The 27,218-nt window shown below is 54.5% G+C and overlaps 1 protein-coding gene across 3 annotated transcripts; it reads right to left on the bottom strand.

The window, feature by feature from the left end:
• Nucleotides 1–111: 111 nt before the first annotated feature.
• On the bottom strand, nucleotides 112–26,922 carry TANGO6 (transport and golgi organization 6 homolog). 3 transcript variants are annotated; one of them, XM_031615027.2, is made up of 17 exons: nucleotides 26,258–26,920; nucleotides 25,871–25,987; nucleotides 25,072–25,219; nucleotides 24,495–24,619; nucleotides 23,869–24,031; nucleotides 23,226–23,308; nucleotides 20,445–20,557; nucleotides 18,908–19,084; nucleotides 17,596–17,722; nucleotides 17,295–17,474; nucleotides 14,156–14,290; nucleotides 11,216–11,722; nucleotides 10,997–11,054; nucleotides 7,253–7,405; nucleotides 3,958–4,109; nucleotides 2,112–2,225; nucleotides 112–481 (listed from the first exon to the last, which is right to left on the bottom strand). In XM_031615027.2, exons 1-17 carry the CDS (start codon nucleotides 26,885–26,887, stop codon nucleotides 305–307), a joined length of 3,159 nt encoding a protein of 1,052 aa, XP_031470887.2. In that variant the 5' UTR covers nucleotides 26,888–26,920; the 3' UTR covers nucleotides 112–304. The 3 variants fall into 3 exon arrangements, with proteins under 3 accessions (XP_031470887.2, XP_090005628.1, XP_090005629.1); XM_090149502.1 differs by lacking the exon at nucleotides 112–481 and adding an exon at nucleotides 488–1,300 and having other exon boundaries at nucleotides 26,258–26,922; XM_090149503.1 differs by lacking the exon at nucleotides 112–481 and adding an exon at nucleotides 1,307–1,539 and having other exon boundaries at nucleotides 26,258–26,922.
• Between the last annotated feature and the right edge of the window lie 296 nt (nucleotides 26,923–27,218).

Genomic DNA, 27,218 nt, shown 5'->3' with positions numbered 1-27,218 from the left:
GCCAGTCCAGGGTCCTGACACCCCAAATCCCCCAGTACCGAGGGGCTCTCCATCATGGCTGAGATGGCACCAGGGCATTGTGTGGCTCCCAGAAACAGACAACACACAGCAGAGAGTTTCTCCTTTTAATCTCACCCCCCCATGCTGCCCCAGACGAGGGGCACTGGAGATGCTACGTGCCCCCAGCACCGCTGTGGTTTCACCATGGCTGACACCTGCTGAAGGCAGCCTGGGGGCACAGCAAACGTATCTCCTCCAGGGAGCACCAGAGCAGGAAAAGTGGCTTTCTGGCTCCTGGCACCTGCTATGGCAGCACCACGATTTTCTTCTCCAGCACCTGCGGAGGGAAGAGGACGCTCCTCATCGCCGTGTCCAGCTCCTCCAGTGCCAGCTGGGCGTGCAGCACGGCTGCACCGTCGGGCTCAGCTGCCACCACGTGCTTCAGCAGGCGGTACAGGTCCCGCAGCACGTCCTGCAGCACCTGGGGAGAGCGGGCAGCAGTCAGAACCCGCCGGGGCCTCATCAGCACACGGGGTGAACCCCAAACAGTGCATGGCATGCCCCGGCAGGTGCCCCATTCACCTGGCCAGCACCAGGACATGGCCCCACCACACTGCTGATTCACAGCCCTCCCCTCCCGTGACTCAGTTTCCCCACATGCAGGCAGCACTGCACGATCTCCCCAAGCCCCTAGATCCTTGCGAGGATGCAGGAGATGGGTGCAAGCTGGGCAGCCCCAGCAGCAAACCCAGTGGGCACAGTGGGTGAGGACAGCCACCAGACTGCAGCACCAAGACCTGGGAGAGAGCAGCACCCTCAGCCCCTCCATAGAATGAGGCCCTGTGAGCAGCCCCAGTGACCTGGCAGCTAAGAGGCAGCACGGGTCACAGAGTCACTGCCTGCAGAGGGGCACAGCAGGAAGCAGAGCTGCTGGAGATTCCAATTGGGAACCAGCTGCTTCCTTCTTAGGAACTGAGTCCCAACACGCTCATTGCTGGGAAGGAGGGAGGAAGGCAACGATGACCTTAGGAAACCTGGTCCTTTCCAGGTCAAAGTATCCATCACCAGGGCTCCAAGGGCAACTTCCCACAGCTTCCCAGGACCTGGCATTGTTTGTCATCATGGCCCCTCTGCCCCAGGAAGAAGGATGATGTGCTGGTTACTCTTCAGTGGTTGAGCACAAGGCACACGGACACTGGCACCAAGCAGCCACAGGCAGCACCTGGCAGAGGTTCTGGGGCAGTTGGTTTGCTGAGACAAGCAGACATGGGCTCAGGAGGAGCCACGAGTGGAAGATGTTCTGTGTGGTTTGGGGAAGATGAAGCAAATCAAGGCTGTGACGCAAAAACATCACTGTACCACAGGCTTGTGTCCTTACTGCCCCCAACTGGGGTCCTGTAATTGGAGGGGCTATTCAGAGTCCCCAGCCCACTCATGCCCCATGGTGGATGTGCTGCGTGTCTGCACTGGCAGAATAATGAACCAGGGACTGGTATGTCCCCACATGGCTGCACACTGGTCCTCCTCTGCTCGCTCCTACTACAGGGAACAGATGAAAAGGGCAGCTTTGGTACAAAGAAACAGGAGATAAAGAAACAGAAACAATTGCAATGAGGACCTAGAAGGGCTGTCACTGTGCCCAACTGGGCTCTTCCTGATACTGGATGTGCTGGTGCTGAGTGCACTGTTTACAAGAGGAAGAGTTGGTGCACCCAGCCCAGCCCTCTCTAGGCTGTTCCCACCAGGAACGTGGTACACGCTGCTGTTCACACCAGAATCAGCAATAATGCAGGCACAGAGCCTGCAGCTGCTCAGGTAATTATAGCTCAGTTAATTTTCTCCTAACTCACTGCAGCTGCTCCACACACTGCTGCCAGGAAACTGGGAGGCACTGTGGGGCTGGAGGGGGCCCTCAGAGTGAACACAGCCACCACCAGCACAGGGACATGTCAAGGTGGTGCTGGATGCAACAGCCCCCAAGAGCAGGGGGGCATCCCCACTTTGAGGGGAACTGCCTGAAGGAGAAAGTTCACCCCACATGCACACCCAGCCCCATCCCTCCTGCCCTCGTCACTGCGGTGGGGGACACTCCGCATCAGGAAGGGACCCACCTCGGTTGCCTTCTTGCTGAGCCCCCGCAGCAGCAGCACCACCACATGCACAGCTGCTCTCCGCACCTCTGCCTCAGGGTCCGTCTTGGCGATGGCCGTCAAACAGGAGGACACCTGTGAGGATGGCACAGAGAGATCAGCACAAGCACACAGGGTGACCTGGTGGGGACAATGTGTGGCTCTGGTACTCGGCTTGTGGCCTGAGTCTGGTGGATGGGGATGGAAAACCCTCCCAGCACCTCCATCCTTCAGCAACACTGCTCTGCGTGCACTGCTGATCTGTCGCTGGGCAGCAGCAGCACACTAAGAATTGGGGCAGTTTGTTTGGGGCTGGGACAGGCTCTGCTTATGGTCAGTGGCTGCAGAGTAGAGCAGTGGTGAGCCACATACTCAGGATGGGATTTCATCATCAGTAATGAAGCACAGAGACTTTTCCTGAGCCAGGAAGAGGATGCAGCCCTGCGTTCTTCTCCTTCCAGCTGCAGAGCTGCAGGCAAGCCGTCTGCCTCACTGCAACAGTGCAGAGCACTGAAACAGGGGATGGACTGCTGCAGTAAAAATCAGAACTGCTGCAAGTCCTGCAGAACATCTGGCATTATGAGTGCCAGGGTGAGCAGTCCAGCTGCTGCTGGCACGGTGCTGGCTGTCAGCTGTTACTGTGAGCACGGCAGCAGGTGAGGGAGGCAGCGCCGGTCTCTCTGCAAAGCTCACCCACGTCAGAGGGCACCGAGCCCAGCAGGACTGCAGTGTGCTCCTGGGTGACACGCAGTGTCCTTAAAAGCCCGCACGGAAACCCTGCTGCCAAGGGGCTGTGCTGCCCTCAAAGCACTGAGCCCCACTGCCCGCGGAGCACTGAGCACCTGCCTCTGCCAGGGGCTGAGTGCAGTGCGGACGTCTTTGAGAGCTTTAAGAAAAAGCGGAGTTGAAAGAACCTAATCAAACACCCAGTGACAGCAGGGAGAATTAGCAGAGTGAGTACATTCCTGAAATAGCTGCATGTGTGGTGCATTGGCATCTCATCAGATGCTGTCATTACCCAATTGATGCGTGAGCAGCAAGAGGGAACCCAGGGAAAAAAGCCAGAGCTCAGCACTGGTGCTTTGCCTTCCCTCCAGCCCTGCGCACTGGCACTGCTGCTGAGCCCTCATGGCAGCTGCTGGGCACGGGGGCACAGCTCTCAAGATGCACAGATGCAGACTGGCTCCACTCAAGCCCTGCAGCACCCACGGCTGCAGCACCCTGCACACCTCACCCCAAGGCACCCATCTGAGCAAGGGCTGGGAGCCGCTGCCATCGTGCTCCTGTGGGCACAGAGCTCTCCCCAGCAGTAGTAAGGAGAGAAATAATGAGGCTTCATTAAAGGGGAGGAGGTGCCTCTGGCAGGTACAAAGCATGCCTTGAGGACTGTAGTGAGATGGCTATGGGAGGAGCAGAAACTGCTGTGTTTCCTTGGGGCTGTCTATCATTTCCCATCACAAGAGACATTTTAAGCTATTTATAAAGCTTTCAGTGCTAGAATTTCCCAAGCGTTTGCTTCAGAATGAATGACTTTCACACTCTAATAGCAGCAAATATCATTCACCTCCTCTCTCACAGTAAGCAGTGAACAAAACCACGCTGATGTGCCCCCAGCATTGACCCTGCCAGCAGCTGACAAACCACCCTCATTAACATCCCCCAGCAGGATCCCCCTAGGGCCAGCGGGGCTTCGGTGCTGCCCCCAGCCTCCATCCCCACTAGACCTCAGGCCCTGCACCCAACACAACCCCTGCCCAGATGGAGCATCTCTGTCCTCAGGCAGTGGGAAGAGGGAAGTGAAAGAGGCTGCTGGAGAGGGAGCTGATACCTCGTGGATGACAGAGCCCAGCTGGAAGCCGAGTCTCTGGCACAGCTCCCCCAGGTTGGAGAGGCTGCTGGCACGCAGTGTGCTGTCTGGGTTCCGCGCTCCCCGCAGGAAGGCGTGGATCAGGGGCTCCCGATGCTTGATGACCATATCCCCTGCAAGAAAGAGCAGAACAGCAGAACTGTGGGTCATGGCAACACCAGATGGTGCAGCGTTTTGACTGCAAGGAGACGCAAGAGCCCCATCCTGCACTAGAGCTCGCTCCCAGCACCACTCAGAGCAGCACCAGCCCCTTGGCTCCCAGTGCAGCAGCTCTGCATTGCACAGAATGGGTGGATGCAACACCCAGAACAATGCTACTGCCCAGCACAGGGAACTGTGCTCAGGGCACGCTGCAGACAGACCCCTAATGGTGACCTACTATGCTACTAGGGACTCACAGATCATTGTCTGGGGCTGCTCAGGGCATCACAAACTCCCTCAGTCTGCTGTTGAGCCTTTCAAATAGGTGACATGCTACAAATAAACAAAAATGGAGTGTGAAGGCCCAAATTCTCACATCATTCAGTGCGCAAAGCCCACACCCAATTAGCACATGCAGACACCGGGAGGTGTGAGCCAGCTAATTAGGAACACAGAGCGTGCAGCCAGTGATCTGCATGCACAATTTCCCAGTGCAGAAAGATGCTTGGAACAGCAGCCCCAAATGCTCCCAAATGCAAGGGCACCTTCTTGCAAGAGCAGCTCCCACTGAGCAGGGACTGCTTTGATAAGGATTAACTTGAGGTGGTATTTGGGATAAATGAGGAAAGCAACGCTCTGCACGTGGGGATAACCTATGCTTATGGCCACGCTGCCTTGATGCCCCCCAGTCCTTGGGAGCCATCAGTGCCACGCAGGCACCACTCCAGTAGCACAGCAGACAGCAGCAGACAGGGATGGGGACAGAGGGACGTATGGTGATCCCCAGGCACAAGGCAGCAGGAAAGCTCTGAATCAATATAATGCCAGAAAGCAAAGCATTTCTGGAAACACCAGATAAATTCTCCATCTCAAACACTTGAAGCTTTGCAACAAAAACAACACGGTGCAATTTGTTCTATAAATACACAGGCATGCCAGGACACAGCACAGCCCACAGCAAAGGCGCCGCTGCAGGGAGGAGAGCCCCGCAGTGCCGCGCCGGCCGCCCGCTGCCAGTGCTTCAGGCTGTGCCACGGCCCGTGCCCATGCTCAGTCCCCAAGAGGAGCTGCTTGGGGCCATGCTGGCACTGCTGAGCCCTGGCACAAAGGGCTGGGGCTGTGTTGGGGAACGGGCAATGCAGAAGTGCTCCTGCACTGGCTGTGCCAAGGCTCAGCCTTGCCACGTGCACACCCCAAGTGCACCCCTCACCCTGCCCTCCCCTTGGGGCCTTGGCTGCAGGCAGTGCAGCCCTCTGTCCAATCCTCCTCAAATCTCCATACCCAAGATCCTGGATGAGCTCCCTGTACCTGCAAGCGTAGCTCCTGCCCTGCTGGTAGGTGAGGAGGCATCTTTAAAGGATAAAGTATCTTTGAAGGATCCAAACAAGCTATGAGTGGAATAAAACCCTGACATACTGCAGCACAATTATGTTATTATCTTAAAAGAAAGGGCCCTTTGCCAATTGCTGCTTATGCCTAGAGCCAAGAGATGGTTCCCGTAGCGAGGAGGGAGGATAGAGGAGCTGCTGGCAGCAATGAGACAGACCAGGAGCTGTGATGCTTTCTGCCCTATCAGCCCTCCCCTGCACTGGGCAGATGTACACAGATGTTCCCCCATCTGGCACAGCTGCTGGTTTAATGCACAGCTAAACTCAGTGCACCTTGAGCACAACCAAAGCCAGGAGGCATTGGGCTGGAAGTGCAGGTTGCTGCCGCTCAGAGAGCACAGCAGCACATGCCCCTATCCAGCTACACCATCACATTTCAAATCCACACCAGCTCAGCACATGGCAGCAGTTCCGCACACGGGAGGATTTGTCTTCCTTTTTTATTGCAGCAGGACTCCGGGGCATACAGTCACTGTTCTGCCTGAACAAGCCACTGCTGTCCCGTGCAGCTATGCTGGGCAAGGCAGCGTGCACCACGTTGTGTGCTTTGAGAATGGAAGTCAGTAGAGGATACCTGAGGTGGGGGAGCAGAGCAGAGAGGGCTCGGGGCACAGCACAGAGATTTGTTGTGGTCTCAGAGTTGTGGAAAGGAGTATTTCCTTACAGTGTAACCATTATGGATAACAATAGATTGGACTGATCCCCACGGAGGCTGGGCAGGTTGTGCCTTGCCCCTAGGTTCCCAGGAAGAAGGGTGGCACAGAGCTGCCACCGTGCTGGCAGACACCAGTGGGAATGGTGTGAGGGCTGTCTGCCAAGCTGAGAGCTGGCTATGGCCCCAGTGCTGGCTACACTCCTCTCCAGCATGAGCAGGATCAGACCGTGACAGGAAGACATGTGGGGCCAGGAGAGCCCAACTCATTCCCTATGGGACAGGGCTGCCAGCACCCCACAGCAGCAGGGACAGCAGCTTCCTCCTTCCCTTCATGCCCTGGGAACACCAACAGCCTGATCTCATCAGCCTTGTCTCCACCAGAGAAGCACAAGGCGTTTTAGGACATGTCCCAACAACAGCTGCCAGGAAGGCCTCATCCAGCTTTCATCCTTCAGCCCTACATGTCCAGGCGCTTCCCAGCGTCCTCCGATCCCAACGTTGGCTGCTAAGGGTGAGGGGGAATGGCTGTGGGATCTGCACCCCCGCTCCTGCCCTTGGGGTTCAGCTGGGAAGCTCCCAGTGCTGGGGCAGGATCCCAGCTCCTGTCAGGCCATGTCCCCCAGGCAGGGCGAAGCCTGGGAGGCCCCAGGGACTGACTCCATCTGCCCCATACGCGGGCGGATGGGGTTTTCCAAAGAATTCCAGGCCTTTGTGCAACACACCAAAGCCTTGGGCTTATTTTCCTAGTGGTGCTTCCCAGATTGCCCCTCTGCCCCTGGGACTGCATGGGTCTCTCCAGCCTCACCATGCCCACAGTGGGTTCAGCCTCATTTGCTAAAACTCTCCATGGTCCTGAGTGATATCACACACAGCAAGAACCCACAGTCTGACACAGCCTGGGCTTTATCTCGCCTTTATCTTCAAAATGCCCAAGTCCAACCCTGCACCCACTTCTAGACAACAAAAAGCTCCATGTGCTTTAGGTGGGGAAAGCACAGGAGAGCAGCATCCCACAGCACCTGCAAGGGCTTTGCAATGGCCCAGTGTGAGAAGAAAGCAGCCGAGGACTCACCCAGTGCCCGAGTGACACGCATCAGCACCTCGCCCAGCTTCATCCTGGTCACAGCAGCTGTGCTGTCCTCTGTGTCCTGGACAGGACGCCCATAGTGGGCCAGCAGGATGGGCAGGATCTGCTCTGGGTACTCACTGGACAGCAAGGCAGCACCTGGAAGCCAAAGGGATTGGGAAAGATGGTCCAGGGTCGAGCAGGAAGATGGCACGCATACGGGTGGCACTCTGCATGTGTGGCCAGGTACCTACGACGTGTGCTGGTCTCCTGCCTCCACTGCAACAGGAACGGCCAGTGCACACTGGTGGCCACAGCTGACCAAGCAGCACCCAGGCAGCAGTACCCATTGTGGCTGTGCATAACAGTGAGCCCCAGCCCAGGCTGCCATCAGGCCCAGCCCCATGGCCAGGCCAGTGCCAGAGCTCCTCAGCAGGCAGGAAGGAGGAAAAACCCCAGGATTTCACTCTCAAAAAGGCACAGACCCAAAATCCAATATAGGTGAGACACTGATGGCCAGGGAAGGGGTGAAGTGTTCCAGCAAAAGGCAGGAAGCCAAGCAGTGCCTGTGTGCTGTGCAAGCCTAGGTGACAGCCTGCTCCTCAGTGACACCACTCCTGGCCAGGCAGGCAGCAGCTGCACTAGGGCTGCACAATGCTCCAGATGACAAAACCGAACTGATGGGGCCATGTTGGAGGGAACCAGTGTGGGATAGGCCCTACTGCCTCTCTACCTCCCAAAATGTGCTTTGGGAGATGCCTAGGACACCATAGCACATCTCAAGCTCCTTGTAGGAATCCCTCCTGCATAACTGGGGAAAAGACCCCCAGGTCTCTCATTGCTTGCTCAGCATTGCTGGATTTTGGCTGCAGGTATGCCCAGGCTGAACATGAATTCTGCAAAAACGAGTACATTGTAACCTGCCTGCTCAGCAAAACATATCACGTAGCCCCCTCTGCACAAAGCCAAACCACCAAGAGCCCAGCGTGGAATGAGCTGGATGCCAAACTGAAAGATAAATAACAGTTGGCAGCAGGTGTCCACTAATTACTGCTGGTTAATATTCATTGACCCAGTGTCTACATAACAAGCCAGACATCACTCGCTGCAAGACACTGCCACAGCAAGCACCGGGCTGGGCATGCTTCTGGGTGTGACTCCTGGAGCCCAGTCTGGCCTCTGCCCTCTCCTCCTGTGCAGCCCAGAGGCTGGCTTTGTGCAGAGCTCCTCCAGCACTGAGGCTCCTGCATGCAGGCATTTTTATGGCCATGGCAATGGGATAGGGAAAGGCAGTTGCTCTCCAGGGAAACACAAATGGCAGAATTTGACTGTGCCAAAAACTGAGTCAGAGTGAAGGCTGAGAGCGAGCCCAGATCCAGCTCTCCTGCCCTCCAGGAACCTTCACCTCCAACCCAGTTCCCCAGTTATCACAAGGCACTCAACACGAGTTACCAACCACAAGCCCAGGCACATCCAGAGGGGCAACGACCTCTCCTCCAGCATCAACCATGTGTGCACCCAGTGCCATGGTTCCCATATGTGCCGCTGCAGCAGCCAGCTCCCAGCAGCAGCACTGTGCCCAGAGCTGAGCCCTGCAAGCACAGCGGGAGCCCTGAGGAGCACTGGTGCCTCTCCTGCTGCCCTCTGGCCCTATGTGTGGCACAGCAGAGCACAGCACAGTACAGTACGGTGCAGGTGCCAGCACAGCACACTGGTGTGAGTCACCACCACAGGGAACTGCGTCAGGGTTAATCACAGCCATCGCCAGGCTGTGAAACACAGGGGCAGCTGCACACCATATATTAATCACTTAGGGAATATTTCAGCCTTCATTTCTATTTCACCTGCAGGGCAAGGACAAACCCATCCCACTCAAGACCATACAGGCATGGAGAGGGAAGCATATCGATAAGATCGCTTTCCAACTAGGTTTGAAGGTTACCTACAAGCGCAGCGGAGGTGCAGGGGCAGTACACCTTCTTCCTGTCTCCAGCTCACCTAGCCTCAGTGAGCTGCCTGCCCATCAGCTCTGTCTGCCTCCAGGGGATCCCCAGCCCTGCAGACAGTTTCCTCTCCCATTTCAGCCATGCCAAGCTTGTAGTTTGCTTCACAGGGGTCTCCCAAGAGCTCTGGCTTATGTACACAGAACAACTTCCTTTCAAATTACCTCTGCTACTTCACATACACTCAAGAGACAGCAATCTGAAACGGCAGCCCGTTGTACAGACACCCAAACCACGTCTGGGTTTGGAAGCTCCTGCATGCAAATCACTGCAGTCAGCCTGGTGCCACTGCATCAGAACAGCAGGACAGGGAATAGCTGAATGATGAGCAGGCCAAGTCCCAAGGGTCTGCAGGGAAAGCAGCAGGGCTGGGGGCCCAGCAGAAGGGGAGCCCCAGGCATGCAGAGCTGGGCTGTGTCCTTCCAGTTTCCTTCTCCAAGCCTCTGCTACCATGCAGCTTGGGCTCTAAAGGAGCTGCAGTGCAATGCCAGCCCCAAGTATTCCCAGCCCCAGTTCCTGCCTGCATAGATTTGGTGTCAGAAGCATGGACCCAGCACAGGGACAGTGCTCAGCTCCTGCTTGTCCTCAGCTGGAGGACACCCCAAGCAGTAAAACTGTGCAGGGCACCCTCACCTCTGCACTTACAGCTCCACTGAGGATGCACACTTGTGGTCTGTGCACATTAGCAGTTAAATCAGGCAGTAAATTAACTAATTACCCATTGACTAAGCACAAGGAGAGCTCAACTAGACGAGGCCCAGGAGACGGCACTCACCAGCTTCAGGAAGTAGGAGCAGAGCCCAAGCTCCAGCTGTCCCACTCCTAGTGACACTGCAGGTCCCTGGGAACATGTGGCACAAGGGGCACTGCTCCCTAAGCTCCCAGCCCAGCCATGCAGCACTGCCATACAGACCACGGCCGTTGCAGCAGGTCAGCTAAACATGCAGGAGCATCACTGCTGCCTGCTCAGGGCACGACACTTAGAGGGGATAGCAGCACCACCTGCTACTGGTCTTGAGGCTGCAGGCATGAAAAGAGGTGGCTGTGTCTCCTGGCACCATGCCCTTTGCAGGGAAACAGGAGGGAGGAAGCAGGGGCTGGCACAGACAGGTTGGCGTTTGCTTTCCCCACATCCGTTCAACCTTTTCTACAACCAGGTGTCTTCCAGGGAACGGCTCCCAAAAGGATTAGAAATCTCAGGAGTGGTTACTTAAGTCTTTGTCACTGCTCTCCCCGGCAGGTCTATTTCCACAGCACCAAGATAGAGGAGGTCTATGGCTGGAGCACCAGAGCTCACTCACTGCTTCCCTGCCCCTTCACAATGGGAAGCTTCAACCTTCTGCTTTGGGAAGAGCTCAGCCACACGTGGTGTGAGACTGAAGCCCCAGCACCACCAAAGGCCATATTTCCCCCACTCCAAAAACTCATCTGTTGGTGATGTTGGTGACACTCCCACCAACAAGACAACCCAGCCCAGAAAAGCCATGGCAAGAGGCTGCAGTGGGCTCAAAGCCCTGAGTGCAGCGCAGTGCTGCTGCTTGGCTTGGCTCCTATGCAGCCCCAAGACCCTCAGTGGGCTCTTCTCCAGGCTGTGCCTTTGTGACAGTGCCCAGGGACCCTGCACAGCCCAACCACTCTACCATATACAGCACAGTACCACGTGCAGATGTGGTGCTGCCACTTGCACACAGTACTGTCACTCCCCAGTGCTACACAGCTGCCCTCCCCCAGGTCATGAGTTGTTCACCTTGAATGGCAGAAAGGTACACAAAGGAGTCCTCGTGCTGTATGTTTTCTAGGAAAACCTGTAAAGATCAAGGAACAGATTTGTTACCAGCAGCCTGGAACCCTGAGGCAGCCTGGCACTGACATGAGGTTGGCACTGCCAGCTGTTCTGCCCCACAAGCTTCACCACCCACCCCATGATTTTGTCACAGGGGATGGTGATGGTGTGGAGATCCTGTACCTGGAGGATTTTCTCTTGAATCTGAAGTGCCTCTGGGTCCCGCTGCGTTATCAGGCTGGAAAGACTGCGCAGGGCAGCTGCCCGGACAGGAACTTGGGGGTCGTAGGCTGATAGAAGCAGCTCATGGAGCTGAGCTGGGGCTGAGCTCTCAGCACTTGGAGCTGCAGCAGGACCCATAGCAGAAGGCTCCCCATGCACAGTCTGCTCTTCGCTCTCCCTAGGAGCCGAGGGGTGGCTGCAGCCACGGCCATGCTGCGGCAGTGCCCCACCAGCCTCCGGGCTTTGGCAGGGGGCTGTGCAGGCTTCCGTCCTGCCTGGCCCCAGCTTTTTCCCCAGCACAGTCTCAGCTGCAGTGTTGACTGTCTCAGTGGAGAAGGCACCATGAGTGCAGATGGTGATGCGTAGGTCTGCAGCCAGCTCCTGGATGACGGGGTCAGGATGGGTGCAGGACACCTCTTCCAGCAAGGGCAGCAGCCGCTTCAGGACAGCAAAGTCACTCGATTTCAGCTGCAAGGAAGGGAAAAGCAGCATTGGTACCATTGCAACAAGGGGCTTATGCTGGCACGGGGCTGCTCCCTTGTGACGCTAGTGAGGGGTGAGCTGGGGGCAGATGTGCTCTGGGGTTAAACCTGTCGTGAGACTTTGGAAGGGGGAACTGTACAGTGCTGATGGCCTCTTGGCAGCTCTGCAGAAGAGTGGAGCTGCTGAACATCGAGGGCTGCCCCATTCTAAGATCTGGTCACTGAAGCATCACATCTCAGGACGCACAGCAGGGAATGGCTGGATCTGTTGCACTGCCCTAGCTAGATGAGCTTGCAAAGTGAAATCCCAGGTTAGCAGCAAACGTATCGATTGCAGCACCCTCCCTCTCTGATACCACCTCAATAGGCTCATTGTACAGAGCTCCAACAATGCAGACTTTGCTGTTGGGAAATAAAACACTTTGTGCACTACAAAGTAACATGGTAGCTTTCTGGGTTGGGAATGAATAGTATGTCAGGGGAGAAGGTGAGAAAGCAGCAGGCAGGGCAGGCATTGCAGGAGCTCCCAAGGACACCTCCTTGTCCCCGCAGCAAGCAGCACCCCAAACGCTGGGAGCCACAAGCACTCCGCAAAGATAGATGCTTGGCCCTGATGCTAAGCCCAGGGCTGGCACAGCATCAGATCCAGGCACTGATCACTCTGCTCATCCCACAGCACTCTTAGTGCCCTGCCAAGGCTGTGATCCCCTGGAGGAAGCAGCACGCAGGTGGTTGCAATGTGCCAGGCAGCCCGGTGGGGTTTGCTGGCACAGCATGCAGCCCTGGGGGCTGGGGAGAAGTTCCTGCCCTAACCTGGATTTAGGATTTAATTGCTAGATCCCAGGAGGAAAAGCTGGGCTGCTAAGGCCTGAAAAGCAAAGCTTTACCGGAGGTTTCAGGGGAGCATTTGGATGATTATGTAAAGACAAAAAAAAAAAAAAAAAAAAAGCAACAAAAAAAACCACTTGGCTATTCAAAAACAAACAGCTTTGCAGTCACTCCTGCTGCTTCCAGCACCAGCTGCACTGGGAAACCTTTTTCATTCAATTTGCTGGCCAAGTTAAGTTGCTTCCATTAAGAAGAGAGAGCAGGGCATGGCCTGGAAGGGGGCCTATTAAGGCTGCTCCGGGACCACCAGCGAGGTGGGGGCTGCCTGGACCAGGACCAGCCCCAGGCTTTGCATTTCTGCAGCCAGGCCAATGGAGCAAGGAGGTGCTACAGGGGCCCCTCCTCAAAAGCCTCAGGCAAACCTTCCAGCCCCACGCTGAGCACCCAATTTAGCCCCAGGGCTGCACATGAAAATGCAACGCTAGGGGCCAGGCAAAGGCAAGGCCCCAGGCCAGCACCCGATGGGTGGCTTTGCACCTCCTCTTCCTGCACATCAATTGCCACAATATGCTTATTAATTACATGAGAACTGCCATTTGCTCTTGCTCTAATTGAAGGACACTGCTTGTTCTTCCCTTGTTTGTGAACATGCTATCCTTTTAATTAAATGTCCCTTTGCCCAATTCTAGGAATGTTGCTAATAAGATAATAAATCATCTTCTTCCATTAATGTCTGAATTTTCCTTTGGGCAAGCCCAAGGATAAAGCAGCTGACTGTTCAGTGAAATAAACATGATGACTTCGCACTGCTAATGAACATTACCACTCTCCAGTGCTGTTTGACTGACACTGTGAAACTCACAGCTTTTACAGAGGATTTTCCAGAATGGTGCAGCCTACATGGAGAAGTTCATCAGAGCACACAGATGTGTAGGGATGCAGAAGATGATAACATAAGGAAACTGTGATGGCAGTGCTCTATCAGAACATTCTAGGAAGCAGAATTTAATCAACATTTTGTGACCAATGGGCATAGCTCTGCAGAGCTTTTCTGTGCCTCTTTTTACACTGAAACAGCTGTATGTCCAGGACCCTTCAGCCAGTGGCACACGAAGATGATGGGAAGGCATCCATCCTCCGAGCACATGGAGCCTGCAGGCACACCCGCAGGGCTCCCAAGGTTCCACCCCCCAGCCTTGCTAGAAGCACACAACCTTTTGTTTGGCTGCTTTCTCATTAGGAACACATGGCATTGTAAAGAGAGCTTGGTTAAATGAACAAAGCAAATAGTAGGAAGTGGTTCGTGAATGCCAGCAGGACCCAAAGCAGCACACATGTGTGGGCAGGCCAGTGCTTCCGAAAGAGATAACAAGGACCATAAAGAGTGTGACAAGGATCCAGGGCTCATGCCAGCTGAGCTCTAAGTGACCTGCTGGGAAGGGCCCCTTGGCTGTGCTCCTAAAAAACACACAGTGCGTGTACATGAACACACCAGTATTCAGAAAACCCAAACCTAACCCAGTCTGTGTCACCTCCATCAGCCCAGAACCAAATTGTGCCTGGACCCAGGGCTCGCCCCACATCTGCTCACCTGCATGGCTCCGCTGAGCATGGCAGCCACCAGCCCCATGGCCATGCTCAGGGTCTGTGCCTCCACTGCTGTGCCGTGGCCCCGGCTCAGGCTGATGCACGCCCGCTGAAGTGTGACAGCCACGAACTCCTCCACCTGCCAATGGATGGAAGAATGGTTAGAAAGGAAGGAGGTGACCCCAGCAGTCCCACTGCTGCTTCCTCAGCCCCAGCAAGGAGCTGCTGTAATGCCAGCCCCACCAGGGAGCCCTGTAGAGCTGGGGGACAGCCAGGATCTGGGTGAAGCCTATCTGCACCAGGAATGTAGCATACTGGGGCTCTGCTGGTGGATGCGTTTGAGTTCCCAAACCACTGCCATTCCCCAGACCCAGACACCAGCACAGCCCTGCATCCCACCCTCTAAACCAGCAGATGAAATTCACAGGGAGCAGCACCACATGGGGAGCAGCAGCCAGGCTGGGAGCTCCTCTCCTCTCCCCACACAGCCCTCCCTTGGAGGGAGGAAACCAGTATTTGTGAAACATGAGACCTAAAATCCCATGCTAGCATCCATTTCCTGAGCCACAGCAAACAAAGCTGAAGCAGAAAGGTGCTGACAGCCTGGCCCATTAACAGTCACAGCAGACTGGCTGCCACAGGGCTGGATGCCTCTGTCCAAGCTGGGAAAACAAGGCTGTGGCATGGGAAGATGCTGGGGAGCAAAATGGGGCTAAAAGGGAGCAAAGGGGATAGAGACAAGTAGGGGGAAAATATGAGAGGTCCCTATGAGATTGTGCTAGAAAAAAGTTTGAGTTCTGCAGACTGCACACAGCAACCCAAATTTGTTGGCTTAAAGGGGTGGTGGTGCAGGGGGGTGGGGGTTGTGTCACACTTGGTGATTTTCTCACAGTATTTTCTCTCCAAGCCAGTGATGATCTTGCTTGGCTGACTCTGGCCTTCTCAGCACTTGGCACTGAGATCTTTGATCCCACAGGCTTCCTGTATTTCTAATGGAGCCTGAAATTAATACATCTTTTCCTTTGTCTGCTCTGGGTGAACTTGTTGACTGCAATGGGAGCTGGCTGCTCATTCATGGTGGGAAAAGCATGATTAGTGGTCGCTACTGCTTAACACACTTGTTGCAAAACAAGAGGAACCCTTTGGAGTAGCTCCTCCTTTGGAAACAAAGCAAGAGAGCAACAAGGCACTACTACAGCAGCTCCCCATGTTACCAGCCTCCTGCCAGCACAGCAGACACTGTGGGTAAAACACATTCCTCACTGGCAAGGCTCAAAGAGCTGACCAATGCCATCTTCATTACATGTCCCCTATTGCAGCAGAGAGTAGGAGGTTGGCTCTGAGGGTCTACAGGTAAGGCACAGGTATGTCCTGGACTAAGAGGACCAAGAAATGTGCTGTTAAACAGCAAGAATGCAGAGCAAAAACGCATTAGCAACTGCTCTCATAAAATAGTAACACACAAACTGAACGAATTGAAACTACACTCAATTGCAAAGAGAGCAATGTCACGTACAAGTAATCTACCAGCAGTGATCTACACCAATAATTAAAGAAAGACTACTATCTAGAAAGAAAAAATAAAAGTTTGGAAGATGAAACTGGGTGACGTTTCTGTCTCGTGCAGGAGGAGAGCATGCTGCATCACCAGCGGCATACCAAGGAAATAAAATCAAATCAACCTCAAACTCAACTGTGAGGAGGAAAATGTAGAATAAATGTGCAGCTGAGGAGGTCCACAGCTGCCTCCAATCTCCATCCCTGGGCTCAGGCCTCACATGGAGAGATCCTACTTGCTCCCACTCTGTTCTACACAAACACATACTGCAAAGCAGCTGCAGCAAGAACAAAACCCCCTAAGGAACCATGTACTGCAGAAAATGCTTAAGAACGCAGCTATGCAGCTGCCTGTTTGAACCTGAGGGACTGGTCCTTGAAATATGACCCCTGGTGTTTACTTGTAGGTTGAAGTATAATGGCTTTTTTGGCTGCACTTTTTTTTTTGGTTGTTTCTTTTTACACCAGACATGCTGGACCCAGAAACTCAGCAAAACCCTCTCCCATTTCCCACTCCCAAGTTTTGACTTGGACAGGAGAGCTGAATGTGCTTAGGTCTGCAGGTTAAGGAGGGTGCAGGCACACTGCTGGTGCCCAGCTGAGCTGGGGGCTGCAGCGACCACCGCTGTCACTGCTCTGCCACTGCAGGGCACAGCATGAGAAATGCCATTGTTCCAAAAAGAAAACTGAGGAAAAACTGTGCAAGAAGTGACCTGCTCTGCTTCAGGAAGTCATAGGTAACCAGTGCAATCAGATCATTGAGTTTAAAAAGAACTGGATGAGGAAGTTAAACATGCAAAGCAGTTGGTTAAGCATTGCCTTGGTGCACAACAAAGCTCTGCCAGCCAGGTGCAGGACAAGAATCTCCTTCAGTGCCACTGCAGTGTGGGCTCAGGGGGTGACAAAACACCATGTTCTAACAATCCTTTGAACTTACAGTAATTAACACACTTTGCAGCCACTTGTTCAGGAAGACATCCACAAGAGCATGACCATGGTTATGCCAGCCTCGACAATAGGGCTCCCCACTCAGTACAGGTGCAGAAACCAGAGCAATGCCATGAGCAGCCTACATGCTAACAACGGAGAGGGGACATGATATGATGGTTGTACCATGCTGCACACCCAGAGCTTCAGTGCTCTTGCCAGGTTGGGGCACAGCTGCAGCAACAGCTAAAGGTTGTTGTAGAGATGTGCCAAAAGAACTGGCACCACTGCATGGATGCAGAGCAAGCTCTTGCTGGAAAAGTCTGCCCAGTGCAGATGTCTTCAAGCTTTGCTAAATTTTGGGAAGTTAATTTTGCTCAAAAAAATATGAAAAATTGGTGTTTTGATGACCTATTCTCTTGGTTTTCAATACACAGCCATGAAAACATCTGCTGGCTGCTTCCTCCTACATCTGCAGCTCACTCTCCTCCCTGTTGATACAGGGCAGGATAGCGTCTTGTTCAGACACTCACAACCGACTCAGTAAACTGCTTTGGGGACATCCTAGTTTTCTCCTGCTGTTTCTTAGCAATTATGTACCTAGAACCCAGGGCACAGACTGCAGTGCTGTGCTCCCCCAGGGCTTTACCATCACCCACCTGAGCAATGTTGGTGAACACAGTGTCCGAGACGCTCTCGCACAGCGCGGCCACGAGCTGGAGGACCAGCAGCTTCCTCCTCTGCTCAGCACTGTGCTGCTCCAGCTCCAGGAGGCTACGTCCAGCCATAGCATCACAGCTTGCCACTGCTTCGTCCTCTGCAGCCACATTCGTCAGCGCCTGATGGGAAGAAGCAAAGGAAGGTTGGACACTGCAAACCACCTCCAGGTGCATCACAGCCTCTCTTCTACCTGTTCCAGGGAAACCACCCCCAGGGATGCTCCCCCAGCAAAGCTCTCACCTTCAGGCAGAGGATGAAGAAGTCTCCAGCCAGGCCGCTCTGCTGACAGTGAGACAGCAGCTCCACTAAACTCTCCACATGGCACTGCTCCAAGGAAACCTTCTGGTAAAGGGCCTCATCTTCATCACTGAAATAGATTTCTATTCTTGTGAAAGCCAGTAGCAGCACAAGCTGAGTTTGTTGTGTCCCCAGTCACAGGAGGCAGAGAGAAAAAGTCCCACAGACACCACCCAAGGGGCACCCTGTAAGCCCCATCACTCTCAGCACCTTTCCATGGACAGCCCCTGGGTTTTGGGGCACAACCAGAAAGCGCATGCCTGGAAGCAGCAAACCCAACTGCTGCTGAGTTCATTTGGTCTACGTGATCAAGCACTCAGCTTATTAACTAACCTACATTCATTAAAAGAATAATATTAAGAGAAACCATCCTACCCTAGTGCTAGTTAATTCATGCAGCAGTCATAGCAGTCACATAGCAGTCAGGACAGACAGAGGCACAGTCATCAAGAAATAATTTTAAATTATATTCCGTTTAAACAGCTTAAATCCCAAGGCAGACCTTCTACTAATTTAGGTCAGGAAAAGATTGAAATGAAACCAGAATGAGCACATTTCTATAGGGTTTTGTTACACTCGTAGTGAAATGGGTGCCTGCAGCTGCTGACACACCCATGCAGCAGGCAGTGCTGGCAGGAGCTGTGTGCTCTGTGTGTACTGCTACTGTGTGCTCACATGTGCCACATGACATTGCTGCCTCTCTTTGAAGTGAACATCATGTTGCTCAGCAGCCCTCAGTTGCATAGCTGGAGTCTAATGGTTGTCATTTATTCACCACATGGCCACGCTCTGACTCCACATGCAGAGGCCATCTGCAAGAGCAGGAGGGAGTTTGGTTCCTGGCTCAGGTACTCTGGCATCACTGAGTCCTTGCTGTGACAGTGCCACCTGTGCCTGAGGAATTCCACCAGTTCCATGCAGACATGGTTGGCCACAAGCAGACCCTGGCTGGAAGTGGAATGGGCATCTGTAGAGTGCTGGGACTGATGCTGCATGTCCTCTACCCAGACACCCAACAGCCCAGTCCTGGGACTTGGAAAGGCACACAGTGAGCGTGTGCCAATGCTCAGATTGTGCTGGCAGACAGGGCTCTGCACCGTGGAACCACTGAGCTAATGCACACACCCTGCCCACCTGCCTGGGGAACGAGACCAGCGAGGACAGCATTGTCAGCCTCACATCCCCACAAAAGGCCCCAGTGCTGGGTGATGCAGGGCACTGACCCCTGCACTCCCGTGCCCCAGCAGCCCCTCACCTTTCGGGCTCCTCCACTGTGACGGCCGCACCGCCCTCGCTGCCCACGCGGAAGCAGCACTGCGGGTGGAGGCGGTGCACACTGCTGGCCAACCCCACGCAGCCCTGCAGCACCCACAGTGAAGTCTCCCTCTCTGACTTCTCCAGGAACCACAGCAGCACCTCCTGGCATGGGGAGCTGCAGGGATAGACACAGAGCAAAGGTGACCTTCTGCTGCCCGTTGCAGCCCTCCCCGCAGCGCGCAACAGCACTGCAATGTGACAGTGTGTCTGAGGACAAAGAGAAAAGCATGAATGCTCTGCAGTGAGCACAGACCCTCCTCGGGATGCTCTGGGAGGAGAGCTCTGCCTAGCTGAAAGCATTTGCGTCCATTTAGAAGGAGCTCGGCAGTACATTCTGTCATTCTAGTATTCACAGATGGAAGAATGTAGGCCCTCCAAGATTTCAGCCCAGCCAAGCAGAGAGCACTCTGTCTGAACAGTGTGTTTGTACAAGGACAGCCACTCACACGCAGCCTCAGCATGCTGCGCGCAATGCTTCGTGCCAATCTGACAAAGCACAGAGCTGTCAGCCATGCCAAGAAAGAGGAAGGAGACGGGGAGCACGGTAAGGTGGCACGGAAACCCCTGCCAAGTGAAGATGCAGGTTAATGAGATTGAGTAGCAGTGCTGTGCCAGGGGTCTGGAAACTTGAACGCTTCCAGGCAGCTGTGGTTTTCATCACCCCTGCCAAATTCCTGTGTAAAGAGAGAAGCAAACAGTGACTGTGCTCACCCAGCAGCAGCATTCACTTGGCTTGTTCTGAGAACTTGCCACAGCACTCACTACTCTTTGAAGTGATTAATGAAGTCTTTAATAATAGCACAGACCTTATAGGGGAAACCTCCAGTACCCACGTGCCAGTACCACCAAGGCATCAATGTAAACCCACCAGGAGCACAAGTACTAAAATGGCCCAAAGTCAGAGCAGCCCAGGAAAAGCCTGGGAGAACAGGGAGAGGACAGCCAGCACCTGGTGACCACTATCATTGCCACCACAACTGACATATGTAATGTTCATCATCATACATCAGTCATGGGGGAGCTGGGCACAGTGTAAGAGACAGCTGCCAAGAGGCAGATCCCACATGCACTGGAAAAAATGATCCCATCTAGTAAAAAGATGATCTTTTACTTTCTAATCCACCCCCACAGATCCCTCCAACACCCAGCCTAGTCCTGGCATTACCAGCCCTGGCCTGGGGTTGGGCTGCCCTTGCTGCACACTGCAGTGAGGTGAGCAGGGCTCCCGCAGGGCACACCTGCCCAAACACCTGGGCTTCGGGGAAGACAAAAGTGAAGACAAGAACTGACTCCCTGGGCACAGTAAGGTCATGCACCATGCCTAGGCCTGTGGTTACTGCCTGCTTTTAATAAGTTTTTCAGGGTAAGAAAATTAGTCTCCACTTCTATATGTGTCCATATAGAGCATGTACTCTAGAGCCAGGCGGTAAAGAGAAACAAAATCCCAGAAGAAGCTGTGCACAACCCTCCCTTACCGTAAGTATGACACATTCTGCTTGGCAAAGGAATAGAGGGAGAAAACCACTCCCAAGACTGACTGCAAGGATCTCAGAAGCAGGCTGGAGCTGTCATTCCCAACCACGTATACCTACAGAGAGAAGGGCACACAGAGTGTCAAACTCTTGAGTGGAACAGAGGGATGCCAAGGGAGGACAGAAGGTACATCTGACACCAGAGAGCATGGCACAGTGTTTACAGCCTCCACTCCTTTCATCCCATTCTTCCCAATTATGTATATCCTGCATTAAAAGCAGCCTTCTGCACTATCTTTCTCCCAGCATTTGCTTAAACACAGCAGGGCTCCAAGCTGCAGGAACACTGCAGCAAACTCAGGAAAACTGCTGCTTAGGGGTCAGGTCATAAGCTATAGAGAGATGCAATAGACACCTTTGAGTCAGCAAATCTTAAGGAAATTGCACTCAGAACCAAATCCCAAACACAAAAATCAGTCTCTAGTGGGAGCTGAGGTGTGCTGAACTGATCAGGCTTGGTGGAGGCAGTAGGACCACATTCCTGCCCTCTGCCTCAAGCAGTACCTTCCTGAACTACTGGAATCACCCTCAGCCCACTGTTACCAGGGCACTGCACACAAGTCCTGCTGCTGCCCATAGAGCAGTAAAAAACAGCTTCTCATTCTCCATATGACGTCCAGCTCAGAAGATGCTGTCCCTTTAACAGAGCAATCCCCACACCTCCCATCAGCTGGGACACAGCAATAGGGCTCTGGCCCACCAGAGGCACTGTGACAGCCCAGGTGCAGAACTAGGAAGGACATTGTCTTGATAATTCTTGGCCTGCTGCACTGATGCAAACCAATGTTTTGCCTTCTCTAATCCCCATGGAGCCACTCCTCCTAACCAGAACCTTTTGTACACAAAGCCTCCCTGATGAAGCCTAAAGAATGGTTTCCCACTCTGCATCAAATGACATTTCCCAGGGAAGAAACCCCCACAAATGGCAGGCTGGAGCTTCCATCACTAATCTCACTGCTGTCAGGCCTAAAGCACCATGCCATTAAGCAGGGATCCGCCCCAAACTCCAAAAGCATTCTCATTGTGAGCAGCAGCCACAGAGCAGCCCTCCAGACTGGTCTCTGCCTGCCAGCTAGTTGCAACAGATCATTAGTACACAAAATACTATAACAATCACAGCATTTAAGAGCTTAGGCTGCCTAGGGGCATGCCAGTAAGCCAGTCACCCACTTCTTGAATTCCCGGGCTTGAGATGTCCTTCTCTGCTGGAAAGTGTTCAGCTGCTGCCAGGCAGCACAGCACTGGTGACACTGGTGGGAGAAGGAGGCACGAGTAGAGGTTTTTAGAAGAGGTCCTCATCAAACAGTCCTGGTCTTTCATGGGACCCCACCTCTCCCTCCAACACCACAGGAGGATCTGTGCTGCTGAGCATAGCGCTGCAAGGGACCCCTTCTACGTGGACAGAAGTATTTTCCAGTGGGGAACAGGTCAGTTCCACAGAGGTGGAGACGCTCCCTACCAAAATCATCAAGGGAAATAATCCTAATAATCCTTGCTGGAAGGAGCTACAGATGCTACACATACACTGCCCGGCCCATAAGACACCTCCCCTAACATGGAAATTGTTCTGTTACTGATGAAATCAGACTGCAACTAGCCTTTCAACAACAAGGCCCATGTTTCTGTCAATTTTGTTGAGCCCTCCCCATACCCCAGAACCTGGTTAGAGCCCAAGCACCAGGCAGACAAGCTCCAACAGCCCTTCATGCTGCACAGAGCAGCACTGAGGCCACACCACTGCCCTCAGTCTCGGTTCTGTGCCATGAGCAGCTCCCAATGGCAAATCAGCAAATGAGGCTGCAGGACACCCAGCAGCTGCTGACGGATTACACACCCACAGGTTTTAAAATTAACATCACGCACACAGAAATCCACGTGTCACGAGGTCAGGCTCAGAAAGGTTCCTGCAAAGAAGGCTGCTCATTTTTCCTTACTTAACCCTCACCACTTTACCTTGCCCAGTGGGAGGGGATGCACTGTAATTCCCTGAGCCACCAGACGTACCAGCAGGAGACAGACCGCTGAGGACCCCCAGTGGGCACCAGCTGTGATGTCCTGCACGGATCTGGGACACCTGAGGTTGTCAGGTTCTAATGCTGATTGGATAGACACGTTGGTTGTGCCAGGGACTGACAGCAACATGTGCCAGGCCAGTGGTACTCCCAGCCAGCACCTCCTGTTTGTCTGACTGCCTGTTCAAGTATCACTGATGCACAATCACATCCCAAGGCCTGATACTGTTCTGACAGAACACAGCCATCCTACAGGAAACAGCATGAACTAGCAAAGCTCAGGTCAGGTCCTGCTGCAGGTCAAAGAGGATAAGGAGATGACAACATCGTGGGGACTGCTGGCCTCCAGCCCACCACCCCAACTCTTTCCTTACTTTCACTGACACACCAGAAGGATGCTGGGGGGAAAAAAAAATAAAACAACCAACCAGCAAGAGCTCACTGCTACTTCACGGAACATTTTGGGGTGAGAATACTTGGAAGCAGCACCTCTGGTATCCACCAAGAAGCTGCAGTCCCTCCAATGCTGTACTTTGTTCAGAGTTATTCTGCACAACCCCAGGCCTTGCTTCAGCACCATCACTGCCTGAGCTGCTCATTTTGTTGTGGCCTAACACACACACACACACCCTCAACAGCTCAGAAAGTCACCAGCCAGCTCCTTTCTAAAGCAGCATTCTCACCTCCCCACAGATCAGATCAGACACTCTACCTTGAACACATCTTCCACACAGCTGCTGAGCTCTGCCTCTGTCACCAGCACTGTCCCTGCTGACAAATCTTCCTCTGCTATTTCTGAAACAAAGAGGAGAAAAATAAGCACCTCCACATACTGTGGAGTGTTTAAACAAAATGTCAGCCCCTTGATGGCCAGCACCAAAAAGCCCACAGATAATCCTCTTGTCTACCCTCCATGAGGGAAAAACATGGGAAAAGATAAGCCCTCATTAGCTGTGCTAAATATCACTGTGCTGTTGTAAACTCTGCAAGGTTACAATTAAATCAAAACAGACAAAAATTCCTGATGGATTATTCCTTGGAGAACTGCTCGGTCAGTGTGGGGAACTGATGGCTTCCATCCAGAAGACCAGAACAAGACTGTCAGAATGGAAGAGGCTCTCAGAGAGATGGTAGAAGCCCCACAATTTGACCTTACACTAACATGAGTTAAGTGCTAGCGAATACAGTACACACAGCCACCTAGACATATCCATAACCAACAGACCTGGGCTTGCACCCTCACTAGCCACGTCACCAACACGAGAGAATTCTGATGGAAAAACAAAGACCAGTGGAAAGAGAAATCTGATCCTTCCCTGTTCCAGGGCTCAACATGTCCCCTAGCCAGCTGTTACCTGCTGCATCTGAGCAGCGGAGAAGCGGTGTCAGCAGAGGCTGGAGCAGATGCTTCTCTGCCAGCTGAGGGTGCTCTTTCACCATGGTGAGCAACGTCGTGGTGGCCACTCTCTGGAACTGCCGCGCTGTCAGTTTGTCCTGGATGTGCAGTAAGTCCAGAATCTGAAAGGAAAGTCCACGGTACCACAACAAAACTTAGCAGTTGACTCCATGCAGCTAACGGCAGAGACTGAGGAGCCCCTGCTTTACTGGACATTGGGCACAACACTCCCCACACAGCGGAGAAATTCTTTGTCCTATGCACAGTAGGTGTTTCTGGGCAACCTGAGCCTGCACCACACCCACAGCCAAAACTCCCCAGAAGAAAGCTCCTTGAAATGCAATGCTGAATAGCAGCTCATGTGATCAGGCAAGGTTGCTGTAGTAAAATAAAGAAAATTCATGAGCAGGGTAAAAACACATCCCACTGGCAGAGCAGTAGGAAAACAGCTCTGCACTGGGGCAGCCAGGCTCAAGTCAGGTGATATTCAAGTATTGACAACACAGATAACTGTGCTGAGAGCACTCCCACTTTGCATTCACAGGCAGTCAGCATGCTGTGTGGAGAGCAGAGGGCAGCGCCTACCTGGGGGCACACGTGTTTGTAGTAATCCTCCAGGGAAAGGCACTGCTGAGGGCAGGAAGCCAGGATCTTTGCAACTGCATCACATTTTCTCCAGTCCACAGCCGCTGCTTCAGCATCAGTGCCACCTGCCCCACTCACAGAAAGACAAGAGCAGCTCAGCCTGACTGCAAACAGCAGGGCCCTTTTTGGCTGAAGTCAAACATTTCTGGCCAAAAAATGGCCTTTTACTTTTTATTAACCTCCTCAAACCATCTTTCAGGAAACACCTGGGCTGAATGAGGGAAAAGGGAAAACTATTGTCCAAGGCCTTTGACACTGGAAAACAATGTCCATAAATGTCTAGGTGTATGAGAAGGAAAACAGAGGGAGGTTGTGCTTACATAGTTCATGCTGCAGGAGTTCAACAGAATAGCCACATTTAGAAGCAGAATCTGAGCATTACAGAAGCCAGTTTGGCCTAACAAAAGTGTTCCCCATTTCAGTACGTCCCATGGGATGAATTGTCTCGGACACATCATTAGAGTCTTTTAATCTGCAACCTGAGAAACAAAGAGCAGCACCCAAGCACCCAACTCACCACCAGTGCCCTCCATGATGCCCCGAACCACAGCCTGAAGCCCATTGGGTCTCATCAGCCGTTCTGAAAGCAGCTGGCCACAAAGGCGACGCAGCCACGCTGGAGACCGAGCGAGGGCTGGCTTTGTTTCTTCCCCAGCAGGATGACTCTGAAAGGAAACAAAGGAGCAAGCTAAGGAGTGAATTCTCCCCGGTGCACATTTGTGGGCAAACCCTCACTAACAAGCAAAGCAGCCTGCATCCTGCCCCACAGGACTTGATACCACATAGGAGCAGAGGTTGAGGAAACATTGAAAATCACTTCATCCAGGGGCACAAAGCAAATTAAGGCTTAATGAGAGAGACCAACCTTCCTGGGAGCATCCTGTCATGGAGAGCTTCCCTCCTTTAATTAAAACCTCCCAGGATCAGGCAGCAGCTCTGTCTCATTACTGACACAGGGGCTCATGGGATAAGTCAGGTTCAATGTACATAAGGGGGGGGACAGAAGTGGTGAGTCACGCTCCTGGGCTGCCCTGGCTGCAACCCAGCTAACATTGCCCATATTCTTCTCCCCACTGCTAAGAAGCAATCTCTAAAAAGGCCGCAGACAGCAGCAGGAGCCAAGGCAGCAGACAGCTCTGCTTCACCAGAACTGCCGCAAAACCATCCAGGTGCAGGTGTGCCTAAACTGACCCCGCACCTTGCTATCTGCAGGTAGCAGCTTGCTGCATCCTAGGACAAGGTTGAGCAGCTGCCCCAAACAGGACAAGAGGTAATGGCCATAAGTTGCACCAGGAGATGGTTCTGCTGCCTGGTACCTGCTTGGGGCCGCCCTGCAGGATGAGCAGCTCCCGCACTGCCAGAGGCTGATAGACACGGTCCAGAATGTGCTGCAGGGCCTCCCGGCTCTGTGCTCGCTCTGCTTCTGAAAGGCCCTGGAAAAACACAAACCCTGAAGTGGTGAGGGCAGCCTGGCCACGAGCACTGCGCCTCCACACGCCCGGCACCCAGCTCCCACGTTGTACGTGCAACAGGGCTTTAATCTGTTCTTTCACACCGAGACACACGCGGCTCAGAAGCAGCTGCCAGGAGCAGCGCCGCACGGGGACTCCGGGCATCCCCAAACCCCGACCGCTCCACAACCAAAACCCCAGGCCCGCGGGGACAAACCCGCACAAAGGAGCGTTAGGCCGGGGACCACCGACCTCGCAGTGCGCGGCAGGGCCGTGGCCCAGCAGGCAGAGGGCGGCGAGGAGCGGGCCGAGGTGCTGAGCGAGCAGCGGGGCAGCGAGCGCAGGGTGCTGGGCCAGCTCCAGCAGCGCGGCGGTGGCGGCACGGAGCCGGGCCCCGCGGGCGAACCCCGGGGGCGGCGGCGCGGGGAGCCGCCCCACGCCCGGCGGCAGGTACGGGGCCAGCCCCAGCCCCACCGCGGCCCGCAGCGCCCGCCGCACCGCCCGGCCCTGCACCGCGCTCAGCGTGTCGGCGGCGGGCGGCGGGGCGGCCCCGGGGGCGGCCGCGGGGGCGGCGGGGGCGGCGGACAGCGCCGCGAGCCGCTCCTTCAGGCACAGCAGCAGCGCCAGCACCGCGCACGCCGCGGCCCACGCCGGCTCGGCCTCGGCCTCCGCCCCGGCTGCCAGCGCGGGGGCCCGGCCCAGCACGGCGGCTCGCAACCCGCGCAGCGCGGCCCAGCCGGGCTCCCCGCGCAGCCGCTCCTCCAACGCCGCCGCGTTGTCGCGCAGCGCCTCCAGCCGCAGGGGAGCGCCGTCCGGCCCGGGCCCCAGCAGCAGCTCCAGAGCCTCCGCCACCCGGCCCGGCTCCACCGCGCCGCCCGCCATCTTGCGGCCGACGCCAAGGGGCGGGGCGAGGCCTGCCGCCGCCATCTTGGGGAGGTCGGGCGGAGGGGCGGGGCTATGCCGCACGCCGCCATCTTGCAGGCAACGGGAGGGAGAGCGGCGTCGCCTGCCGCCATCTTGGGCAGGTCGGGGTGGGCGGCGCCATCTTGGGTCCGGGCTGCGTCCTGCTGTCCACGTGCAGGCTGCCGCGGCGCGGGGTGTCGGCACTGCTCGTGGTTTGCTGCGGAGAAGCAGGTTGGGCACGGGACGCCGCCGACCCCCAGCCCTACACAGCCTCCTCCTACCTAGCCCAGCACCACCCCGCAGGCCCAGG

Source organism: Phasianus colchicus, chromosome 13 (assembly GCF_987193195.1).
Source record: "Phasianus colchicus chromosome 13, bPhaCol1.hap1.1, whole genome shotgun sequence".
Lineage (NCBI taxonomy): Eukaryota > Metazoa > Chordata > Aves > Galliformes > Phasianidae > Phasianus > Phasianus colchicus.
This window is presented reverse-complemented; position numbering and strand designations above follow the sequence as displayed.